This window comes from Ornithodoros turicata, chromosome 3 (genome assembly GCF_037126465.1).
Source record: "Ornithodoros turicata isolate Travis chromosome 3, ASM3712646v1, whole genome shotgun sequence".
In the NCBI taxonomy this organism is placed as follows: Eukaryota; Metazoa; Arthropoda; class Arachnida; order Ixodida; family Argasidae; genus Ornithodoros; species Ornithodoros turicata.
The window spans coordinates 30992021-31015378 of NC_088203.1; the positions used below are offsets into that span (position 1 = coordinate 30992021).

A 23358-nucleotide genomic window follows, 5' to 3' on the forward strand; every position below is an offset into this window, starting at 1 on the left:
TGTTTACATGTCGTCTGGCTTATTGTTGCTCATGTCACACCGGTGTGTTCATGAGCCCATATTGGCTCAGATTTTGATTGTGTCAGGGGTTGCACACTAAGATGTCCAGCACGTCGAATATAAAAGATTTGGAAATGTTTAGAAACTTTCAAAAATATCAAAAATACCTAGACATCCATGACAAATTTGTAAGATGGAACAACGGTTTGCAACATGTTTACATGTCGTCTGGTTTATTGTTGCTCATGTCACACCGGTGTGTTCATGAGCCCATACTGGCTCAGATTTTGATTGTGTCAGGGGTTGCACACTAAGATGTCCAGCACGTTGAATATAAAAGATTTGGAAATGTTTAAAAACTTTCAAAAATATCAAAAATACCTGGACGTACATGACAAATTTGTAAGATGGAACAGCGGTTTGCAACATGTTGACATGTCGTCTGGCTTATTGTTGCTCATGTTACACCGGTGTGTTCATGAGCCCATACTGGCTCAGATTTTGATTGTGTCAGGGGTTGCACACTAAGATGTCCAGCACGTTGAATATAAAAGATTTGGAAATGTTTAAAAACTTTCAAAAATATCAAAAATACCTAGACATCCATGACAAATTTGGAAGATGGAACAGCGGTTTGCAACATGTTTACATGTCGTCTGGCTTATTGTTGCTCATGTCACACCGGTGTGTTCATGAGCCCATACTGGCTCACATTTTGATTCGATATCAGGGGTTGCACACTAAGATGTCCAGCACGTTGAATATAAAAGATTTGGAAACGTTTAAAAACTTTCAAAAATATCAAAAATACCTGGACGTACATGACAAATTTGTAAGATGGAACAGCGGTTTGCGACATGTTTACATGTCGTCTGGCTTATTGTTGCTCATGTTACACCGGTGTGTTCATGAACCCGTACTGGCTCAGATTTTGATTGTGTCAGGGGTTGCACACTAAGATGTCCAGCACGTTGAATATAAAAGGTGTGTAAATGTTTAAAAAATATGAAAAATACCTAGACGTGCATGACAAATTTGTAAGATGGAACAGCGGTTTGCAACTTGTCGACATGTCGTCAGTCTTAGTTTTGCTCATGTTACACCGGTGTGTTCATGAGCCCATACTGGCTCACATTTTGATTCGATATCAGGGGTTGCAGACTAACATGTCCAGCACGTTGAATATAAAGTTTGCGGAAGTTGAGTGTTGATGTAGTCATCTTTTATTGTCCCTTATTGTAATGTACGTCCACAGGACTGACCAATTTTGTTAAAATTGGGTTGTTGGTATCGGGTAGTCATAATGATGTTCAAGCAGCAAGCTCTGAGCAACCTGTCCTCCTGTCCTGTCAACAAGGTTGTCTTGTCTTTTGTTGCTTGAACATCATATAATCACAACACTGATTTGTGGATATAACTTACATATTTATATTATGCAATACTTTTCTCACATCAGCAATGTGCAAGGAAAAATTAAATAGAGCTGTGAAGCCTGCGAATTGGAGTTGTTATATTTGTGACCCATTAATAGGTGTTGATTCTGGCACAGGAAGGAGTGCCACTCTCATCAGTTAGTGTCAGCTACTGAAGGGGTACAAGACAACATTATTGAGCATAGTTTGGCGATATACTGCTCCGGTAGGGATAATACCTTAGAGAGGATATGCAAAACAAACTGATGTAGCCTGCTGGATCAAGCACTTCCTTCCGAGGTACGCGGGACTGCCGTTGCGTGCGGTGCCGACAATTTCTGTACACATCACTTTTGGCTATTATCAACAAAGTAATGCCTACATTTCAATACTGCGCGTATCCAGTTCTTTGGACACCGTTGCCGCTAACAGTTGACTGCGTGACGGCCGACATCTTTTAGTTCGAGCTGCCAGCGCCGTCCCATACATATCGTGCCCGCAGAACGTCTCTTACCTCTCATGCATCGTGAACGAAACGTGCGGAGTACACGCACGCGCGTGTGACAATCAGACCTTTTGTTGAAGATGTTTCGAGTGTGTGACTCCCAACAGGTGCTTTTCTATGTCCACTTTCGTCACATTGTCGTCGACAAAAGAGTTGTTATACACCCGGGTTACGTTTTCACCACTTCCATACGGAATATTCTTTTCGCAGGTAAGACGAACTAGAAGTGCTCAAAATACCGAACGATACGAGACAACTTAGTAAATAAGCGTCAACTGCCTTTATTAGGTGGAGTCATCCACGTAAACTGCCGCTCGAAATGAAGATGCGAGACGTATTGACATTGTTGTTCGGCCACATTTTACAAAACGCGTCTTTCGTTTGACCAGACTACATGCAGCAAGTTTATTGCCGTCGCCGTGATCCTCGAGCACCTTTTGGAAGTCGTCTGCTCTCACCGCTGCAAGAAGGCGCGAGAGCAGACGATTTGTTCATCCAATAAGCGGTCTGCCATCGTAGCGGATATCGCTGTTGCCAACAGAAATCGCAATGTGCTGGCGCTGTTCTTATCAACTTAATTCGTTTATTTAATAACCGTGGCGATTCTGGACGAGCGAATTCACAGTATTACGTTTTCAGATATGAGGAATCGAATGGTACGCTTTGTGGATAGGCCAGGGTGTACGAGACCGTCCCTATAAATCCTTTCTTCACATCTTCACCTCGCTTGGTCTTGAGAGGTGTGGCCATGACTTGCCTCGACAAACAGTCTATCACCAGCAGTATGTATGAGAATCCTTTATTGTATTTCTTGTATTGGATGAATGAAATGAGGTCTGCTTGATGTAGATCATTCAGGTGAAGTGAGATGACTTTCCTTCTCTTAAATCTTCGTCTTGCATCTTTGTGGAGAGTATAGACATCGTCGCGTTGTAATTCTTGTAGTGCTTCATTCCTTGTGATTTTCCGTGCCTTTTGATCTCGTTTGACCCCTCCGAGCCCGCCGTCAGGTGATCTGTAGCTCATTCTTCTGAGAAATATTCTTCATCCGAAGATGAAATCAACTTTGTTCTTTGCGGCGACTTGTAGGTCTCCCACAATATTTTCTTCTTTGATTTTCTTTTCTGTCTGATCTTGTGTGATGGTAGAAGTTTTGACACCTTTAGAAACCAAGCGGGCCTCACTCGTTTATGACCGGATAGGTACAAGACCAATTCCATTATACTAGAGCCCTGAATGGTTTTGTTGTTATGAATGATTTCTCCTTTTTCATTCCATGACAAACTCCTCGGTATCGCTGACACTATGCACCTAACTTTTTTAATATTTATGTTATCTGGTAGAGCGTCATAATCGAACTTTCTGCTAATACTTTCCTCCATTTGTAATGGTTTTATTATTGGCGGATCTGATTCTATTGTCGGTTTCAATTGATTTTTTATGGTGTAGTACATAGCTGTTAGCATGCGCTTTACCTTTACATCTTCGCTTTCATTAGATTCCAAAATAGTGTCCACTGGATTTAATACCTCGATTTTTGTTGCCATTTTCAAACACCGGCTACCTTAGCTATAGCCCGCCCTGCTACACCACCTAATATGCTAGTCAAGCCTGTCAGTAATAGTGGGAGTAATGGGACCAAACCTCCTCGTTGTCGATATAAAAACTTTTGTAGATTCTTCGGTGATTTGTGCAATGTTTTATATGCGATGTATCGAATTGTAGCTTTATATTTCTTTAAATCTTTGTATAGTTTCGGTGAAAGTTTAACATTACCGTTCAATATATTCTTGCAAACTTCGGAAAGAGCTTCAATGCTGTGCGGAGGAGCCTCCTTCAATATATTTTCCCGTTCTTTTGGAGTGCAGGTTGCAAGCACTTTAAAGGGACTATGAAATTTCCCGAACCCCCATACTTTTTTTTCGATGGAAACTGTTCTTCCCGCAGAGAAACTAATATGCAACAATTTTTTCCGGACGAAATCGCTCCACTCTGCGAGGAGCGCGCGCTGGAAATGTCTCTTCCGCGTTCCTCCTCTCCCGCGCATATTTCCCTGCCGATGGTGTAACTGTACGGACCGCACTTCGGTTCCCCCTTACGTCACCGGTGTTGCACAATGGCAAGTAATGCCGCGAGCTCGCGCTGTGGCTGCCGCCACTGCCGAAATCTGCCGATCACGCGAAAGCTGCTGTCATGGAGATTTCCACTCCCGATGAACGCATACGCGGGATCCTACGGCGCATGCTCCTGGCGGGATTCCTCGGCTCGGCAACACGTCACGATGACGTGTTGCTGAGCCGGCCGTGGTCACGTCAAGTTGCCCGTTGTGTCTCCGCTCGGCAGCTCGCCACGGCGCGGCGCTAGCTGTCCTCCCTTCGCCGCTCCGTTTAAATTCGCTCCCGAGAAATCCGCTCGCGCGACGAAAGTAAAATTTCGGTTCTAGACTCAGAAAAATGTCTTCTTTCGAACGAAACGAAGAAAAAAAATCGTTTCATAGTCCCTTTAAGGAATGTTAAATGGTGACGTAGACTTTTCATTTTGGTATGAAAACAAATTGTGACTCGAGCTTGGTTATACCTGTTCGCAATCTTTTATCAGACTGGGTAAGTGGGTGTAGGTCAATCACTAGATAACCAAATGGTTTCTCTGTTGCTTGTTCGAATGCATTCAGAAAGTATGGCAACCGCGATTTCCCGAAGATTTGTCGTCCTAGAAGTTCGAGTTGCGTACGAGATCTTAAATTATTGAATAATATTATATATGTGTTGTTGTGTGATAGAGTGCGGTAGTTTACATCGTTATGGAATAAGTATTGGCAAAGAAAAATAATTGATGCATTCTTGTGATGGGACGCTTTTGTATAGAGGTGAACAATATCTTGCATAACATTCTTTTCAGTCATGAGATCATCAACTATAATCAGTGTTGGTATGTTCTCATCCCATGTCGTTGGTAATTCTTTACTAAATGTAATTTTAGTGAATTCATTCTGCCAGCTAGCGTCATATTTACTAACATAAAATATTTGTTCTGGGACTACACTGAATACTGATGGATTTCTAAGGATGTTACGAACTAAGTAAGTTTTGCCTGACATGGAAGGTCCACATATAATAATTCGTGCAGGATGGATGAAAGAAAACGGTCTTACGTCGGACATTGTGTCGCAGAGGTAGAAGTGAAAGTGATAATAAGGTGTATTGATAACTAGATTTATTACCATCCACCATCGATTTGATCAAATTGACTTTTCGCAGACTCTCGTTTGATCCTGAGGTGACGTTCGTGAGACAAAGCGCGTCTGATAGCTTCAGCTTTTGCTTCATGAATTTCTTGTTTCAGACGCCATTTCCTGTCTTCGGTAGACTCAACTTCCTCCTCTTCACATTTCTTTCCGAAACAGCGACGAAAGAGCTTCCGCATAATTATTTTGGGAGAGAGCTCCTGGTCTGGGGAACGAATGGGAAAATGAGGAGGTGGGCTCGCTCGAACGGTAATAAATGGGAAAAAGTGGAGAGGAGGTTGTATGATAATGAGTATGCGCACGTTTAAAAGTTTCTTCCTCACTTGACTGACACACATTCCAAAAAAATGTCCAACGAAAGTTTTTGATTCGCAATGTAGTTCTTTTTTCTCATGTGTATTGTCTTTTTCAGAGCTCAGCTCGAGCCCAATATACTTTGAAAACGGTAAGGAATTATAAAGAATATGAAAAAGGTGTTTAAATTTGATTTCATGTTTCAGCTCCAGAGTCGCCGCCGCCGATATGTATGTATTATTGTGTTTGTGTACAGTTGATGTTGTTGTGTAGTTGTGTGTGTGTGTGTGTTTGTGTGTGTGTGTGTGTGTATTATTAATTGATAATATCTTTTCAGCTTACACACCAGTATCAGATGAGAGCAGTAAGTTTTTGATTTGCAATGTAGTTCTTTTTTCTCATGGCCGTTGTCTTTTTTCAGTATTTAGCTCTAGTCCGTCATTTTTTCAAAACGGTAAGGAATTATAAAGAATATGAAAAAGGTGTTTAAATTTGATTTCATGTTTCAGCTCCAGAGTCACCGCCGCCGATATGTATGTATTATTGTGTTGTGTGTGTTTGTGTTGTTGTTGTATAGTTGATGTTGTTGTGTAGTTGTGTGTGTGTGTGTGTGTATTATTAATTGGTAATATCTTTTCAGCTTACACACCAATACCAAGACCAACGCCTGAATGTAAGTAAAAGTTATAGCATAATTACAATAATAAATGATATTCACTTACAGGTTACTGGGGTCCGTCGCCACAGTGTATGTATTAATGAAATGTATAAACTGATATTAATTTAGATTCGCTTACAGATTACTGGGGTCTGCCACCACAGCATTGTATGTATTATTGAAATATAAGTGTGGTTTCATATAATAACAATATCCACTTTTTCAGGTCAGTGCTGTGTCCAACGTGAGTTATCGTGTGGTAAGCAAATGTGACGACGTTAATTTTATGTTTTCTTTCAGGAGCGGAAACAAAAGAGTTTCTAAAAAATGTAATAATAGAGACATTGAATGAAATATTTAGAGAGCAATAAATGTATATATTATTTATTATGTGTATTGTGTTTCTTCTGTTACAGGTCGTGAAGGTTTTTCGGCTGGGTTTTTCTCCTTCACCTGATTGGCATCACAATTGGCACAATTCCCAGCACAATTGGCTTTAATAAATATATCGCAACTTGATTGCATTACAATTGGCATTAATAAATATATTTTCACTCGTACTTCTTGTGTATGACACTTCTTTGCATGTCTCTGCATGTTATAAGCGCGCGGACAACCCTCCGCACTGCGCCGCGCCCTCCGCACACGCGACGGTGTCCCAGACGCTGTGGGGTTCGAACCAGACACCCATGTCTCTAACTGACATCCCCGAAGCCTCGATACCCCCAATTACTAATACTGTGTGCAGGACCTGGGGTATGCTGGGTGGCTACCACTACAGTTGATGCATTTTACGGAGTTTTTACATGTTGGCGACTCGTGGTCCTTCCCTGCACACTCTGCACATGTCGTTTGTCCACGGCATGTCTGTGAGCCATGCCCAAAGCGCTGGCATTTAAAACAGCGCCTTGGGTTTGGAATGTAGTGCCGTACATTACAGTTGAGGTAGCCAGCATGTATTGTAGTTGGAAGAGTGTGGAGTTGGAATGATAGTACGACATGTTTTGTTGGTATTTCTTTGCCGTCTCCACGCATAATTATTCTCCGTGCACTGACCACTCCATGCTCTCTGAGGCACTCCTCAATTTCAGAGTCAGAGCACATCAGGAGCTCTTCTTCTGAGATGACGCCTTTTACGATGTTTAGTGTCTTGTGCGGAGTGACTGTGACAGGTATGGCGGCAATTGCCTTCAGGGACTGGAGGGACACGCTCTGTTCCTTTTCTTGGACCTCCACCTGGATGTCACCAGAGCAGAGCTTTCGAGCAGTGTAATTTTTGCCAATCGTCTGTACCAGAACTTTAGCAGTTGCAAATGGAGACAGCTTTGACAGTGACTGGGTCGATTCATCTGCGTGTATAACTAGGACTTTGGGGAACCATGCTGGCTGTTTCTGGTAGAAAAACTCGGTTGCTGGATTATCTTCGGTGCAGCGCCTCTTCAGCCGCCGATCACGGGGGTTTTTAAGGGATTTGTTTGCCATATGTGTTGTGTGTGTGATTCAGTGCAGAGGCCGTGCCGCCCACCACCAAGCCCAACCAGGGGACCGTGCTCCGCACGGTGCCACGTGTCATCCTGACGGCTTCGGTCAGGAAAGCTTCTGTCGTCGTGGGCGGGTTACGGGATTGGGCGTGAGAAATCTCCTCTTTCACACCTCTCATGAGCCGCTGAACCATCTTGTCTTCGGAGGCTTTGGGGTCAGCTCGTTTGAAGAGCAGCAGGTCATCTTCAACGAAGCTGTACTCGACACTGGAGTAGTGGCTCGGCGAGTTCCGTTCGTTGCTCAACAGTGAACGCCTCGTGGAGGCTGTCTTTAGCTACGTTCCAAGACGTAAGAGACGTCTCCCTGTTCTCGAACCAGGTCCGCGACGCGTCCCGTCAAGAAAGAAGTAGACGTTGACGAGCTTCTGGTCGTCGTTCCGCCCGTTGAACTATAGTTGAATCGAGCGATCCGCTCGAGACGGTCGAGCCAGTCGTCAACGTCGTCGTACAGTTCCTCGGTAAATGCTTTCGGCGATCATGTAGGGGCGACAGGCACGGTGTCCAGCTGCGCCGTTTGGGTGGTGCTGTCCGCAGTAATCTCCTTGCGGGTTGGGGGTCCCAATGGGCCGAATTCCGCAGGTGGACCACGCTCACTTCGACTCATTCGTTGCTGCTCTTCCAGGCCGTTGAGCAGGGATTGTCCCGGACCTCCACCAGAAATGTCACGGATGGAAACAGACTAGAGTCACTAAATAGGAAGCAGAGTAGCGACACTGAGCCACGCCGGCGAGCGAGACGACCATCTTGGGTCCGTCGCGGCTGCGTCGCCTAGCAATTGGACGGCAACCGCCCTCTTCTACCACCGGTGAACAGCGCGCAGGTAAAGTGTACTAGAAGGGTATATGTCCATATTCTAGTACACTTTAGCGCAGGTGAGCCAGCTCGCAACCGAGGAAACCGGTTTTAGATGGAGGGTACTCAACATGACGACGCGTTCTTGGAAGGAGAAACCACGTGACACGATCGGCCCAATCGCGGACACCGAACAGCGGCTTCCGCGCGGAAAAGGAATGCGTTACTCTGTACCCCTATTTAGTGACTCTAAAACAACAGACGAGCGAGACGGCGAATAATCGGCGAACGCTTTATTCAGCTGCTAAGCTGGGTAACACAGAGGCGATAGCTCTTAAACAGAACTAAGGTAATGAATGATCCTGCTGGGAGCTCACAAGCTTTTATACACAGCGGCGAACGTTGTAGAAAACGCGCGTCGGTGAAGAACAGGAAATAGAGAAACTTCTCCAAGGTCGTCGATCCGTCCTTGAGATTGATGCCAGCGAAGGAACAGGTGCTTCTGGAAGGATCGCTCGCTATTCAGCGCGGCGTGTCGTGGATTTCAGCCCGTGGCCCGTCGTTCGACGCCTTGTTACCCGTTGTTGCTGTTCCGTTTGACCGCTACAAAGATGATACGTGGCAATATTGCCAGGTGAATCCCCATTGGAAGGGGGGGATATCTATTAGGACAAAGAAAAAAAGGGAAAGGTCAGCCAAATGGGACGCAGGCTTGCTATTCCACAGAGACAAAAAAACTGAATTATAAATAAAAGAAGAATAAAATAAATAAACAAGAAAATAGAAGAAGTATGAAATAAATGATAAACTAACAAACGGTGAAAGAATGATGAGCGACAGATTAAGGACAAATATGGCAAAAAGGAAACAAAGGGGGTGACTAACAACCCCCAATGGATTAGGTACAAGGGAATCCCGGCATTTATTTGCTTGGTCGCCAAAGCCATAAACATGCCTCAGAGGAACCCGTGCTGACATACTCGCGGGATTACGAAGTTTTGGGTCAGAAAATATCAACAGAGTTCACTTGGGTTCACCAAAATTCACCAAGCATTACCTGACTCCAAGAGCTTGAAGATGAAGTTCGTTCCTTTCATTTGTACTGCCACGTTCAGAGTACGCGTTTCACTTACTGTACTTTAAATAGTACTTTAAAGAGTATCATAAATACTTCTTAGAGTATTTGGTTCTCTACTCAAATTACTTTCGGTTTTGAGTATTTTGTACTTTATTTTAAATACTTTTTACGTAGAGTATTTAGTATCTTATTTTAATTATTTCTGCGCAGTGTTTTGTACAGGTCTGTTCAGATTCGAATACATCATATCCTAATCTTGCGCACGACCTTAGCTATCACCAACGAGCGGAAGCCTTCACCCATTCGGTCATGCCGCTGGTCGTTCAGTGTGTCGCATCATGTACCCAGGTGTGCGGTGTGAATGTTCAAGACTGAGACAGCCGTAAAAAAAAAAAAGCTTATATCAAAGTAACATTCCTCGTGAGTAGTATTCAGTCATGCCGGGTCTTCGGGGTGGCGAAACTCAAACATTGCCACCAGAGCAGCGACACCGTCGTTCGCGTATTTTTCCCCCGCGCGGTGCGCGTGCGGAGGGTTGTCCGCGCGCTTATCGGCGGGGGGAGGGCTGCATGCGCGCTTACTAGCTCACATTTTTCAGCCTGGGTCAACTTCTTTCGCCATTTTTCAATCTGCCCCGAATTTTTTCGCGACTTTTTCCCGTGTGCGACAGGCGGCGCTCGGGTGGAGGGCTGCTGCGGTGGGTGGAGCGTGGCCGGAGGGTTGCGTGCGCGCTTACTTGCTCACATTTTTCAGCCTGGGCCGACTTCTTTCATCATTTTTTCAATCTGTGTCGACTTCAATCGCAATTTTTTTCCCGCTACAGCAGGTGTGCAGTAGGCGATTTACATGCAAAGGATAGCCCTACACAAAAGTACAAGTGAAAATATATTTATTAAAGTCATTAATGTCAGGAACTATGTTATGACTCCGTGTGAAGGAGAAAAACTCAGCCAAAAAAATCTGATGCAATAGCATTGAAGGGGTATTTTATTAGTGATAATCACGCAAGTTTTCAATTAAGCAGAAGGAGTAGCACATTTTTAATAAAAGAAGATATTTTGAATCAATACGATTACTATCAAATTAAAAGTTTTATTATAAAAAGTCTAACATGACCACCATAGCGGAGTTTTAATTATATAGTTCTAATATGTAACTTCATGCGCAACAGGTAATATTCCATTATGATACATTTAATCAAAGAATATATTTTTAATCAATATAATTACAATCAAAATTAAAAATTTTATTATAAAAAGTCTAATATGACCACCATAGTGGAGCTTTAATTACAAGTGCCGATAGATGTATGTGGACAGCAGAGAACCTGGAAGACCATGGGACACGAACACAAGAGGAAATAAAATTTATAACACTACATTGGTTAATCAAAACAACAGAGGAGGAGAATAATCTATCATTTTAACGATCATAAAATCATCCTCGTGACTTCCCCATACAATTTTCATTCTAAGAGACACTACAAACCTTACTTTGTTTTATCAATTCAACACAGAAAATATATTAAAAAATGAACTTCAACACATAGCACGCTCCTAGCCAACAATCTGCTCTAATAATATCTGCCCTGATTTGTTGAAGACGGGAGGCGTACACCGGACAGTTATGAACATTTTCGAGCGCAATAGGGAAGATTATTCCAACATTACACAATTAATCAATTTCTTATTAAGTAAACAGCATAGACATACGGAAGTAATGAGAAAAAACGATCATCAGCTAATAGAGAACCAAAACACATCACATAAACAACAGACACATGCAGGAAAATAAATGAAAAATAATCTATCAAAACGATCAACATGCACGGATGAATGGCAGAGAAACACTTTGAACAGCACATGATGAATAATTTAATACAGCACAGAGCTAACGCTGAATAGCAGAGAAACAATCTAAACGGTGCATCTGCCAACATGTAAACAACAGACAGGAAAATATTACTGAAACAAGATCAACAGCTAATAGAGAGCCAAAATCCAACACGTAAACAAGAGGTACACAAAGGATAAATAGTTGAAGAACAATCTAACAAAACAAGAAACATGCACGAATGAATAGCAGAGAAACACTCTAAACGGTGCATCTACCAACGGTAAACAACAGACACATGTAGGAAAATAATTGAAAAAGAATCAATCAATCAAAACGATAAACATGCACGGATGAATAGCAGAGAAACGCTTTGAACGATGCATCTGCCAACATGTAAGCAACCCACCGGAAAATAATAGCGAAACAAACTATCAAACATTACAATTTGAAATAATATATCTTTTGAACTATCATAAAATCAACCTTGCGAGCTAACAATATAGGATTTTCATCCTACTCAGGCACTATAAACATTACCTTGACAGAGCTATCCAAAACACGCACCACAGCTATGCTTTACACAGTACAACAAGACTCGAGACCCGGTGGGGTCACTCTCTCCCTCTATGCAGCCCGGTGGGGTCACTCTCTCCATCTATACAGCCCAAAGCATGGAACCTGTTGTCAATCTGTGGGGGTGGGGAAATCCTCTCTCTTTTTCACATTCTTTTCTCCAAAAGGAAATATTCTTAGGTTCGGTGTACAGAGACGAATTTTTTTTATTGATTGCAAATAGACATTGGAATTATTCGACTCTCAAGAACACAATAAGAATTCTATCAAAAAACAATAGAACGCAAAAAATCTAACAATAGACTTTCTAAGCAAACGAGAAAATATTATCGGTGCAAACAATACTCAACGAGAAACGAGTTCCTCTGAGAGTTACCACGGCGCAAAAGTACCGAGTTAAGTTACAAGTTACCAAAAGAAGGAACTTAGTTACAGTAACGAGTAACGAACTCTGATCTTGAGTACGTGCTCAAAATACAGTATTTTAAATACTTTTTCCGGTATTTTGCTATTCGACTCAATACTTTTTGCGACATGTACTTTTAATGTATTTAAAATACTTTTTCCAGTATTTGCTACTCAGTACTCAAAATACTTTTCTTCCTCGTCAAGCCGTATCCAGCACACTTCCCCGTCGTGTCCAGATTTTCAGGTCAGTGGAACTTAACCCCCCTTTCTTCTTTACTTTGGTGAATTCGCGCATCTGGTCGTCTGGTACAACAGGCTGGTCCTACGCTTGTCATTGCTTGTCAATAGCCCGACCCCTTCGTCAGAAAACGATTCCTATTCATATTGCCAGATGAATCCCCAGGGGATTAGGTACAAGAGATTCCAGCATTTTATCTCCTTGGTCACCAAAGCAATGTTGTTGAGAGGAGCTTTTCAGCATACAAGCTTATGCTTACAGAGAGGTGTCAAAGTTCCAGCCCCGAAAACTTGAAGCAGTATAGAATGGAACAGAATAGAATTAGAAAAAAAAATGGAAACGTAGGTCGCACTGATGCGACGGTATGTGGAGCAGTACATCGTGGTTGACGGTGATGTAACATTCGTTCTTCTAGTCATTGTTGATGTTGTAAATGTAGAGTGTACCCTGAAGTTCTGTATAACACTCATGAAAATAAACCATGTGCATATTGCATATTTCTGCACTTTTTGCCGCATTTGCTGCATGTTAAATTATTGCTTTGCCAGTTTATCTGGATGTTTTACGCATGTTTCGTCGTTTTTTGCTGCATGTTTAGTCGCATGTTATCCCATTTTTTGCTGCATGATTGCATGCATATTTAGTGGGTTTTTAGTGCATACAATACCGCGGTCTGCTAATAAGACACACACCAGAGTTATTTTTCGAGTGGACATTTATTCAACCTTTCCTCCTAGGGACGAACATTGGTTGCCATCAAATGGGTTTCAGTTCGCCGACTACGGGATCATCTTCAAAGCACATGTAGAACTCGCCTTTTTTATCCCTGCTACAGTGGAACGCGTCGTGGAGTTCTGCTAAGCCCTGAAGTGCAAGCTTGATCTTCTCTAGAAGCGGTAACCGATTCGCCGCGACCGTACCTCCCTTCATGAGCTTCGCCCAGTGTTTGTCGCGCGTTAGGGAACACGTAGTCCTCACTGCCGAGAGGAAGAAAATTTGGTCAGGATTGACCCCTGGCCAGACGCTGGAGAGGACATCGTCGTCGTCGACATCCATGTAGTCGTGGTATGCGTTGTATGCAAGGCGCACCATCATCATAGTGAAGGCAGCGGTGAACGTGTCCTGTTCTCCTTCGACACCGCCGCTTGCGTCTTCCCTATCGCCGTATACTACATCGTTGATGCATTTCACTTTTGACCTCCACTTATTGTTAAAAATGTCGAAGTAGAAACGGAAGAATTCGGTGATAATGTCGTGCAGTAGAAGCACACCGAGTCCGCCGTAGTTTAGAGCGTGTGGCACGTTCGGATCGAAGTATGGTGGTTGCAGAATGCCAGCCGGTAGGAGAATAACGTTGTTCACAACATCGTACAGGAGAGATTGGCGCGGGTTGTACCTGTGCAGATTCAGGTCTACTATCTTGGCTGGAAAGATGAAAGAGTGCAGGTGCGTGATGCTGATGGCACTCGTTCCTCCAGCTTTCTTTCTCTCGTCGTCTGTACCAGATAGAATGCTTTCTTGGATGTCGAGGGCCATAAAGCGTTTCCGCGCGATGTGCGCAGTGCTGTTCACCAGCAGCCCAAAGAAGGAATTCTTGTAAGGATCGAGGACCAGATCACTGTAGTACTCTCCGAGGAGCGTGTCGTTTGCAATCCAAGGTGGAATGCTGACCATCGTTCGGATTCTGTCAATGTGGGCAAAGACAGTGTGGAGCTGTCCACTAACAATCCAAGATGCTTCAGAGAGCATATGCTTGAAGCTGAAGAGTATACTTCGTACCATTGTGTTGACCTTAATGAATGTCTTGATTCGAGTGTGCATTTCCACGTACACTCTGCCGACGGCAATGGGCATAACGTCGTTGGCCACCATGAGACATTCCTGTCCATGCCCTTGCTGCGTGTGGATGACTTCTTTGAAAGTGTCTTCGTATTGACGAAGCTCTCTGGACGCGTGTCGCCCAAAAAGGTGAAGCAAACGCCAACCGATGTAGTTAACAGCCCGCACGTTTTTGGGTCCTTGCCTCAAACTAGCCACGTAGCGAAGGTAGTTCACCGACCGTACTAATATCACTGTCCCCTTATTGACCTTGAACGATGATCTAGATCCAATAATCTCATTGAGAAACGTCGTCCAGTCGACCCCTGGTACTTCTCTAGTCAAAGTTCCGACGGATAGACGCCTGAAGCGCCGTCTATAGCAGCGCTTGCGAACCACGTACGCCTGGTTCATCTCAAATGCCATTATGTTGTGTAGCGTAGCATTGGTAACATTCGGAGAGTATCTGGTGATTGCTTCCCTCATGTAAGTGTAGTAGCGATCCCGCATATTGCGCATTTTAGCCTGCGTGTAGACATAATGAGGCACGGGAAACGAAGGGCAATCCAAGGCAAGGAAGACTCTCCTGCTGACAGGATAAGGTGCTTCTATAATCGGTTCTAGAGGAACATAGTTCGCGGTTCTTATCGTCAAAATTGCACTATCTTGAGTATCACGTAGGTGCCTGGTTAGGACAGTGTCGATGACATCCTCAGCAAATGTTATGTGAGGCCAATTTCTCATAGAATATCCGTCGAACACGGTTCTCAGTTCACCCATGTTGTCATTATTTGTCATCTTGTCTCCAACACACCTCCTGTAGAAAATAGATGCCTTCTGCATTGCGTTGGGCGTACGTGTTGACACATTCATGGTCAAGAGGGTTTTCTTCATGTCCTTGTACATATCCTCGACGTAGAAATTTGCGGCACCTAGAATCACCTTACGGTACACCGGTCCAGGCGTTTTGATCCATCCAGTGCAAGCATGATCCCAGACGCTGGTGCAAGGCGATATGGCGTCATTGAGACTGTACATGAGCGCGTGGCCCATAGCTCCACATCGCGAGTGATTACACGTTCTGTGTTCCCGGATGCCTTCTATGATCTCGGGTGTTGTATCTCCTGGGCCACGGTGTGTGACCGACGCCACGGGCGCGAGCCAGTGCTTTGCGAGGTGGGACGTGACAATGAGAAGTACAAAGGTACATATATTCCCCAGTAACAAGAGACATGGGATAAACATGATGTCACGTGCAACCTGTTGAAAGTGGCGTATTTCTCTGACTGGTTTCTTGGGAGGTGGAACGTCGAAGGGGTCCCACTCCGTGTAACGTTCAAGCCGCTTTGTGCGAGCGGCGACTTTCTGTCGTGGGACAGTTGCGGCGACGGCGGGAACCTCGTCGTTGCCCTCCGCAGCGGGCAACGTCCGGTCGCTGCTGACGCTATCCCTTCTTGCGAGGTCCCCGCCGACGACAAATCCGGTTTCGACTTCCATCTTCGTTTCTTATGCGAATTCCAGATTTGCGATTTCTTCTTTCTCGTGCTGTTTTCTAACTTGTTCGTCTTCTTTCAAAGTAATCGGGTAACTAGACCTTTTCGCGCTTTTGTCGTACGTACCGTGGTCGGCGTCGACGTCGAACGTGGCCGTATGTTGTCCACTTGTCTTCCCTTCAAAATTCGGTGTACACGTTGCTTTCATTTTCTTAAGAAAGAGTACCGTATCGAATTTTCACGGGATTGTTTTCTTTCTCTTCCACTCCGAGAACGACTTCGAAGACCTTCGGGCTAGTGTCTCCTTGCTGCTGCAAAGGAGTCAATCGTAGATCTTTTAGCTCTGCTCTGGTTCGGCGATCTCGGAAGTATCCCTGTTACCCTGCTCTGCGGCTTGGTTGATTGAACTTGAGGTGAGGGAGATTGACCAGTTCACAGCAAGGAGGAGCCTCCTCCCATAGGCGACCCTGATCGCTACTGGTCGGCCTCTGTTGACATTCTTTCATTTCCACTTGACCATTTTTTTGCGAACTGGCTAGCTAGCATTCCCGTGGTCCTTAGGTCAACAAAACGGTTCATGTATTGGCTCCAAGAATCCCAAGGCGTTAATTCGCAACCTTGAATCTGTCACCCCTAACTTCCGGGACATCACAGAGGTCCGGCAATACGGGAAGGACGGTATCGTGTGTAGGTCCCGGAACCTGGACGTTGTCCACGTTTTGCTGTCGACGTTCTGTTTTGGTGGCATCCCCATGCAAACCTTCGTTCCACACCATCTCGCCTGCACGAAGGGCGTTGTGAGAGGCGTTGATGTTTCCCTTCACGCGTGCGAGCTCCTTGATCGCTTCGATTCCATCGGGGAGCTTGAAGCCTTCCGCTGAAGTCGCATGGAAAACGAGAGACGGATCCCCACTGAAACGGTCATTGTGACGTTTCCCGGTCACTGCTGCCCATCTGAGATCAAGTCCTGACCGCTCACCTTTCGTGTTGACCCCTTCACACGCAAGCCTCTTCAATGCAAACGCTGCTTTCGCTTCGGTCACAGTACCAAGAGCTGCAGGTCCAATTTACGCTGCCGACGCTGTGGTGACCAACATGATGAATCCTCCTGCCCTGATAGGCCGCCGCTGAAATGCTGCCTTTGTTGTGAAGCTCACCTTGCTGACTGTGAGACTTGCAGTAACCGAGTCCAGGAGACTTCCCTTCTGGAAATCATGGACACGCGTCACTGCCCGCGGTATGATGCTGCTGCTGTCTTGAAAGGACGTGGGTCCAGCGTTGCACGAAAGACTCAGACACCTGTTGATGGCAACCTCGAGAAGCTGATCACCAGCGCCGTCGAGGCAGCTGTGTCCAAACTGAGGGACGAGATCAGTCCCTTGATTGCTCTGGTCACGTCTCTGTTCCCTACTCTGTCAGAGGCTGCGATGTCTGACTCTCTTAAGGTTCCCTCCTCTCCCACTGCGGAGCCCGTGGTTCATCCACCGCCACCTGCACCCGTTACCCCTCACCCCGTCACCATCATTCCTCCGCTCTCTCTGCCTGATTGTGCGGTCTCCATGATGGATGATGATAACGTTCCCTCTACCTCAAAGCGCGGTGCCTCTCCTTCACCACCTCGGTGCTCTGCCTCCGTTTGCAAGCGCATCAGGAACAGCAATAAGAACTGCAGCAACAATAACGACAATAAGAACGGCAGTAAAAATGACAGCAAGAACGGCGGCAAGACTAAAGGCGTCTGCGGTTGCTCAGTCTATCCTCGGGGATGAGCAACGTCCGCGTACTTCAGTGGAACTGTTACTCTGTTGTTGTTGTTTTTTCGCTTTGCCTGACTTAGCCACTCTTTAGTCTCCCCCGATGTGATACTGTTACAAGAAACGTGGCTTGCTCCTTATCTTACCTTTTCCGTCCCTGGGTTTCACTCATTTCAGTTGGACAGGCGTGCAGTAGAGGTGGCGGCCTGTTAACCTTCATTGCCCCTAGGGTTGTTCACACTTCGCGTATCATTGTGCAGGTGAACGCGCGCATCCGTTCACTGTTCCCCAACCTCCACCTCCTCTTTCTCCGAATAGCCATATCCTGGATTCGTAGCAGTCGCATAGGACGAATTGGACTGCATTATCCGTGGGCTCCCTTTATCTGCTCCCGGCACGGATGGCGTATCTGCTCGAATGATGAAATTTCTGTGATCTGCTCACCCCCACGTCTTGCTTGACATTGTCAACATCTCTCTGAGTTCGTCATGGATCCTTGGGCCTTGTCATGGGCCTTGCCATTGACAATATTCGGGCGGTCGCGCTAACGTCTGTCCTCTGCAAGACTGTGGAGCGAGTTCACCGCCGGCTGTCTGATTTTGTTGCGACAAGAAATAGCCTTGTAGGGAACGCTGAAACCTGCGCGCGACGACATCGTCTTCTGAGAGGCAGTTTTTTCCTCCTCTCCTAGTTTCTGAAGCGCGCAGCACAGAGAATTCGGAAAGCGTTTATTTCTCCAAACTCACCGATGGCTTCAACATTTTTTTTTTTTTTCGTTCATTAGAGACATCAAGTGTGCCGGACTGTTCGATGTGAGATTATATTAGCCTCAACGAAGCCGCTGACACCGTGGATAATATGGCACTCTCTGGACCAATCCTGGATGTCCTTCCTCCAATTGCTGACATCGTCCGGGCGCGCTACAGACTTTCCTTTCTCTCGCGCGACGTCGCCCTCCACGTCCTGGCTATGAGCACGTCTCATTCCGTTGAAAACCTGAGCATTGTGGCTGTCGTGAGGCCGAAACTTCTGTAACGCGCGCTCGGTGCCTCTCCCTCCCATTAAACTTCTATCTTCACCGTGCTGGCCTCGGCTCGTCACCTGCGTGCCCGCGCACTGCGACCAAGACGAGACCGTCCATCACTTCTTCCTGGATTGCCCCTCCTACGTCACCACCATTCGTCATTGCCTTCTCGTTCCCCCCTTCTCTCCGTCGGTGCTCCGCTCTCCCTGACATCTCTGCTATCCCTTGGAGCCTCCCATAACGGCGTTAGGGAACGCGCTATTCTCCATAGTTTCATCTCATTGACCTCCAGCTCTAACCGGTTCTAACTCGGTTTTGCCATCCTGTTGACTGCACCTGATTAGTCCTGGCCAACCTCCCTTGCGGATAAGCGCCATCCCGCTCGAGAAGCAACAACAACAACAACGACTTCTGCAGCTCCATTATCCTTGCCATTCCTGCTTTGCCGGTATGAAAAACAAAGAACTCAAAATCGCTCGGTTTGTGCAACTCCTCTACCCATGTACCCTACGTCCAATTCTTACTGATTGTGCATGTAGTGGATACTTGTTGCAAGAAGGACGAACCAAGTAAGGTAATGAATCTTAGTTGTGGGTACTTGTAACTTGTCAGGAGTCAACCAACAAAGCAGCAAAAAGTCAACTACAACGTATACACCTACCCGCTTCTAATACTGTTTTGATTCCGTCTTAGCGCCGCGAAGCAACTGTGGCTATGAGCGACGTCACTCCTAATGAGCAATTGTGAAGTTAAAACGTTTTGCAGAAACAAAGTGAAGGTGAGACGAGGCAAAACATTATAACAAGTAGGTGAATATATTTTAGGAAGAAAGTTGAGGTGAGGGGAGGAAAATTTTCAGGAAAAAAATGAGGTGAGGTGAGTTGAGGAGCATTTTTTCAGAAACAAGTTCAGGTGAGGTGAGGTGACGAAAAATATCTGAGACGAAAATTGAGGTGAGGGCAAAGGTCGTGAGGACATTTGCCCACCTCTGGCGCCAAGTGCTCGTTCTGTGCTTGGTGCCTCCTGCAACTTGTTGGTCCCTGAGACGTTGCTATTCGTTGAATTAGCACAATTTATAGGGCCCAAGAGCCGAGACATTCAGTTATCATTGTTAGAGACGATGATCGATTCACCTCTTTGAGTGTGGGTCATTCGTCTTGCACGGGACCGTTCTCATTTCCTAAAATTAACAAAGTGGTCAAATTGTAGTAGAAATTAGCATTACGTATACCTAAGTATGACAACATACACGAGCAGAGGAATGACGGGGAAGACAGTGTACGTTCATGCAAGACTAATGGAGAGTTCCTTTATTTTTCGTACTACAACCAGTCGAAACGCGCAAGTGCAGCCGGTTGACAGCTTACAACCAGCTTTTATGGTTCCACGGTCTTATGGTTCGCAATATGTTTTTGATGCACCACTGAAATCACGACACCAGTTTTTCCCAATTTCAACAAAACTCATTCCTAACAATCAGTAGTCCTCGACTCCTCGTCTTTTTGTTTGTCTCCTCCTCTTCTTCGTTTGTGTGCGTATGTTGCAGCTATGGAGACTAAAAGCAACCGACCGGTCGCGCTGAAGCAGTGTAAGCAATAGTGAACATGAACAGCAACCCCAAGAACACAGACGGTCCCCAGGACATCCTCACAGTGTCATCGTGTCCTCGTCCTTCGATGTGTATTCCCAGAATGTCCTGAGGGCCATTCAACTCGCGGCATTCCACTGATGACACTCGCGGATTGTCCGTGAAGAGTCATTCAGGTACATCCTGTGCCAGTCCCGGCACGTAGCTCTCAGGACGATAAATACCACCTTGTTCAATTTACCTGCTAAGACTCTGCATATATTGAGTGCCACATATTTGTTTTGCTTTCTGGGCCGATCCCAGGGGCTGAATGACAATCGTCAGAAGAGAGGGTGGTCCTACGTAAAATTTCTTTCCCTCCAAAAATGTGTCTGCCTGTGGTACCTGGAGAATTTACCGCGGAAAAGCGCAATTCTGTAGCGCTGCTTTTGACTTTTGAAGGTCCTACCCGAGTGGCTCAAAGCAAAAGGAGTAAGAAACATAGACTTCGCATTGCTTGAGAGTTGACACTGCAAGCAATTCGTCGCTTGGGTATTGTGTGTTTGCTAAATTTAATTGAACTTCGATAGCTCACCCTTCGTTTGGTGTCGGAGGCGAGCAGTACTCTCGAACCTACGGAGGATCGCATAATAAGCAATAAGTAGTGTCTGATTTTTCGTTGGGAGAGAATTCGAAGTGGGTTTCTTGGCCTTTGTGCTCCGGGAGAGACTTCTTCTTTTTTTTTTTTTTCGCTTTCTAGATTTCTGTCTTTTTAAATCGCCGCGCTCATTTCCATTATGGAAAATACTACACTTCATGTGGCAGTTTGTCAATATGAATTGACAGTAATCAAGCACTGAAACAGAAGTTGTAAAGACTGCGTGTGGTTTCTGACAAAAACAAATAAGGTACAATAAAACGATGCTAGATATGTCCCTGCTGTGTCATCGCACTTTCCTACATCGGTCCTTGATGACCTCCTAGGGGAAACCAAAAGAATACCGCACTCTTACAAAAAAGGGAGTATGCACTTTTATAAATACCTAAATAAATAAATAAAAAGCATGTCACATGTCGTTGGTCACTATGTCCTCTTAAGATGTTGTACAAGATGTCTTGTACAACCTAAAATGGGACATATATGGTGCTTCCGGTGCTCTTGTATGAACTTTTACAAGTCAAATGGGACACTATATCATTCTTTTTTGATGCCAAATGGGATATATCAGATCCTCTGTCCCATTTGAGGGTGGTCATATAAGAACTTTTACAAACAGATAGTATCCTATATCATTCCTTTTTGACATGATATAAGACAAGTAGGATCTAATTTCAGTCCTATATAAATTCATATGGGACATAAAAGATCTGATACAAACCCACATGGCCTTTTTTCAGTAGGGTGGGAAACTCCCCCGGGGGTGTTCACGCTCGTCACACATATGACTCCGTTTGGGGTGTTTACGCTACTCCTCTTGTAAGGGTGTTTTCTTGACTCCCTTGCTAAGGGTGTTCACTTGACTGCTTTTCCTGGGGGAGTCCCCTCGGCTCCCCTTTCTGAGGGTGTCCTCCTGGCAGCCTTCCTGCAGATGTTCCCTTGACTGTCCTGTATCCAAGCACATTGCAGAGAACACTAAGCACACTGTTTTCCACTATGTCATTAAGTGATGTCATGGATGTTACTTCATTGGTCTTTTTTTTTTTTTTGCTACTGATCTCCGTTGCACCACATTACAAAAAAAAAAAAAAGAAAAATACTGCACTCGCCCCAAACCCCGAACAGACGCACTGGCCCTCCGTCTTTGTATTGCTCAAGAATCCAGAACTATCCAAGCGGAACATCCCCTAGAAACCGTCACTGGAATTGCAGTATTATACGACCAGAAATTTTACAACTCGCTCCTAGAGTACAAAGGAGCGAAACACTTTCGTAACGGTGACGGACATACGCCTCATCGTCATCAACTCGCAGTGCATCTGCAGTAACTTCAAAGCACCTAGCGTTACAGAACAGATATCCCTTTCTATCAGACATTGCGTTTCTTACTTGACCTGCGGCTTCCCTTGTCATTAGAAAGTATTTCCACGGACATTTTCCCTCGAATGAAACGACCGATCCAAGTGTTAATTACAATTACCGCATTACAAAGACCGCTTTGTAGAGGCGGTATCTTTATGAGCACAAGAAAACAAGATGTGGGCACCAGAATGCTTGGAAAGTTGCAGTAGCTGTTCCTCAGTACGTAATGTTGGCACTTTTCAAAGATATCCGCCACCAACGCCCCTTTTTTTGTGTGTGTGTACAGCCAGGACTTGCGAAAAGTAAATGTCCTCTGCAGGGATACAACTACTTAGGCCATTTCAGACACGGGGGGGGGGGATATGTTTATTACGAAAAAAAAAGGCAGGCAAAAAGGAAATGTCAGCCACAGACACAGGCTTGTTCATCTCTTTTTTCATTAGTTGCAGGTGTGTCTCGAAAATTTTAACAAATGAATAAAAGTACGAAGCATCACTGTTGCATAGTCTGGAAGAACCTCGTCATAAACAATGGGTAGTGAGGCGCAACACCCCTCATTAAATACGATCATGGAAGGGTGTCGTTGCAACGCCCTCTCCGTTCGCGATGGTGTCTGAGCACCATTTGACTCCCTTTTTTTAAGAGTGCCTAAGGACATGTCTGAGTCCCATTTTAACGCATGAGGGATACCCTGAGGACCGATTTCGCACTCCGGCGGACGTCCTGTCTGTCCCTGTATGATAACCGTCGGCTGTCCCAGGGACGACAGTGTGTTCTTAGGGAAGAAGACAAAAAGGGGGAAGAATGCCTACTTTGAAATAACCGACAGCTTAGACTGACTACGGTATGCACTATTCTCATCAGTGTATTAACGGTAACGCCACGCGTACCTTGTTTTGTGGCCAGAGCATTCATTGCTTGGACATTGCAGCACATTATTTAGGACAGGTCGTGTGCTGTTTGCAGTCGTGTGCGGACGACGGAACGAAAACGAAAAGTACAAGAAGTACGGTGGGAACTGTCAGAGATGTGCAGCCTTGACCACGTCGGCAGGACTCTCGCAAAGTCACGAATTAAAAAATCTGACCCTGGGTGGGGGGGGG

At 45.2% G+C, this 23358-nt stretch overlaps 1 protein-coding gene and 1 long non-coding RNA gene across 2 annotated transcripts; one reads left to right on the top strand and one right to left on the bottom strand.

The window, feature by feature from the left end:
• Positions 1 to 2356: 2356 nt before the first annotated feature.
• On the top strand, positions 2357 to 6632 carry LOC135390150 (uncharacterized). The gene is made up of 9 exons (XR_010421733.1): positions 2357 to 2699; positions 5574 to 5606; positions 5662 to 5685; positions 5793 to 5819; positions 5877 to 5909; positions 5965 to 5988; positions 6096 to 6281; positions 6340 to 6357; positions 6414 to 6632. It is a non-coding gene; the product is annotated as an uncharacterized LOC135390150 (long non-coding RNA).
• A 6703-nt stretch (positions 6633 to 13335) lies between these two features.
• On the bottom strand, positions 13336 to 15894 carry LOC135389257 (membrane metallo-endopeptidase-like 1). Its single transcript, XM_064619322.1, has one exon. It carries the CDS (start codon positions 15892 to 15894, stop codon positions 13336 to 13338), a length of 2559 nt encoding a protein of 852 aa, XP_064475392.1.
• Positions 15895 to 23358: the final 7464 nt, after the last annotated feature.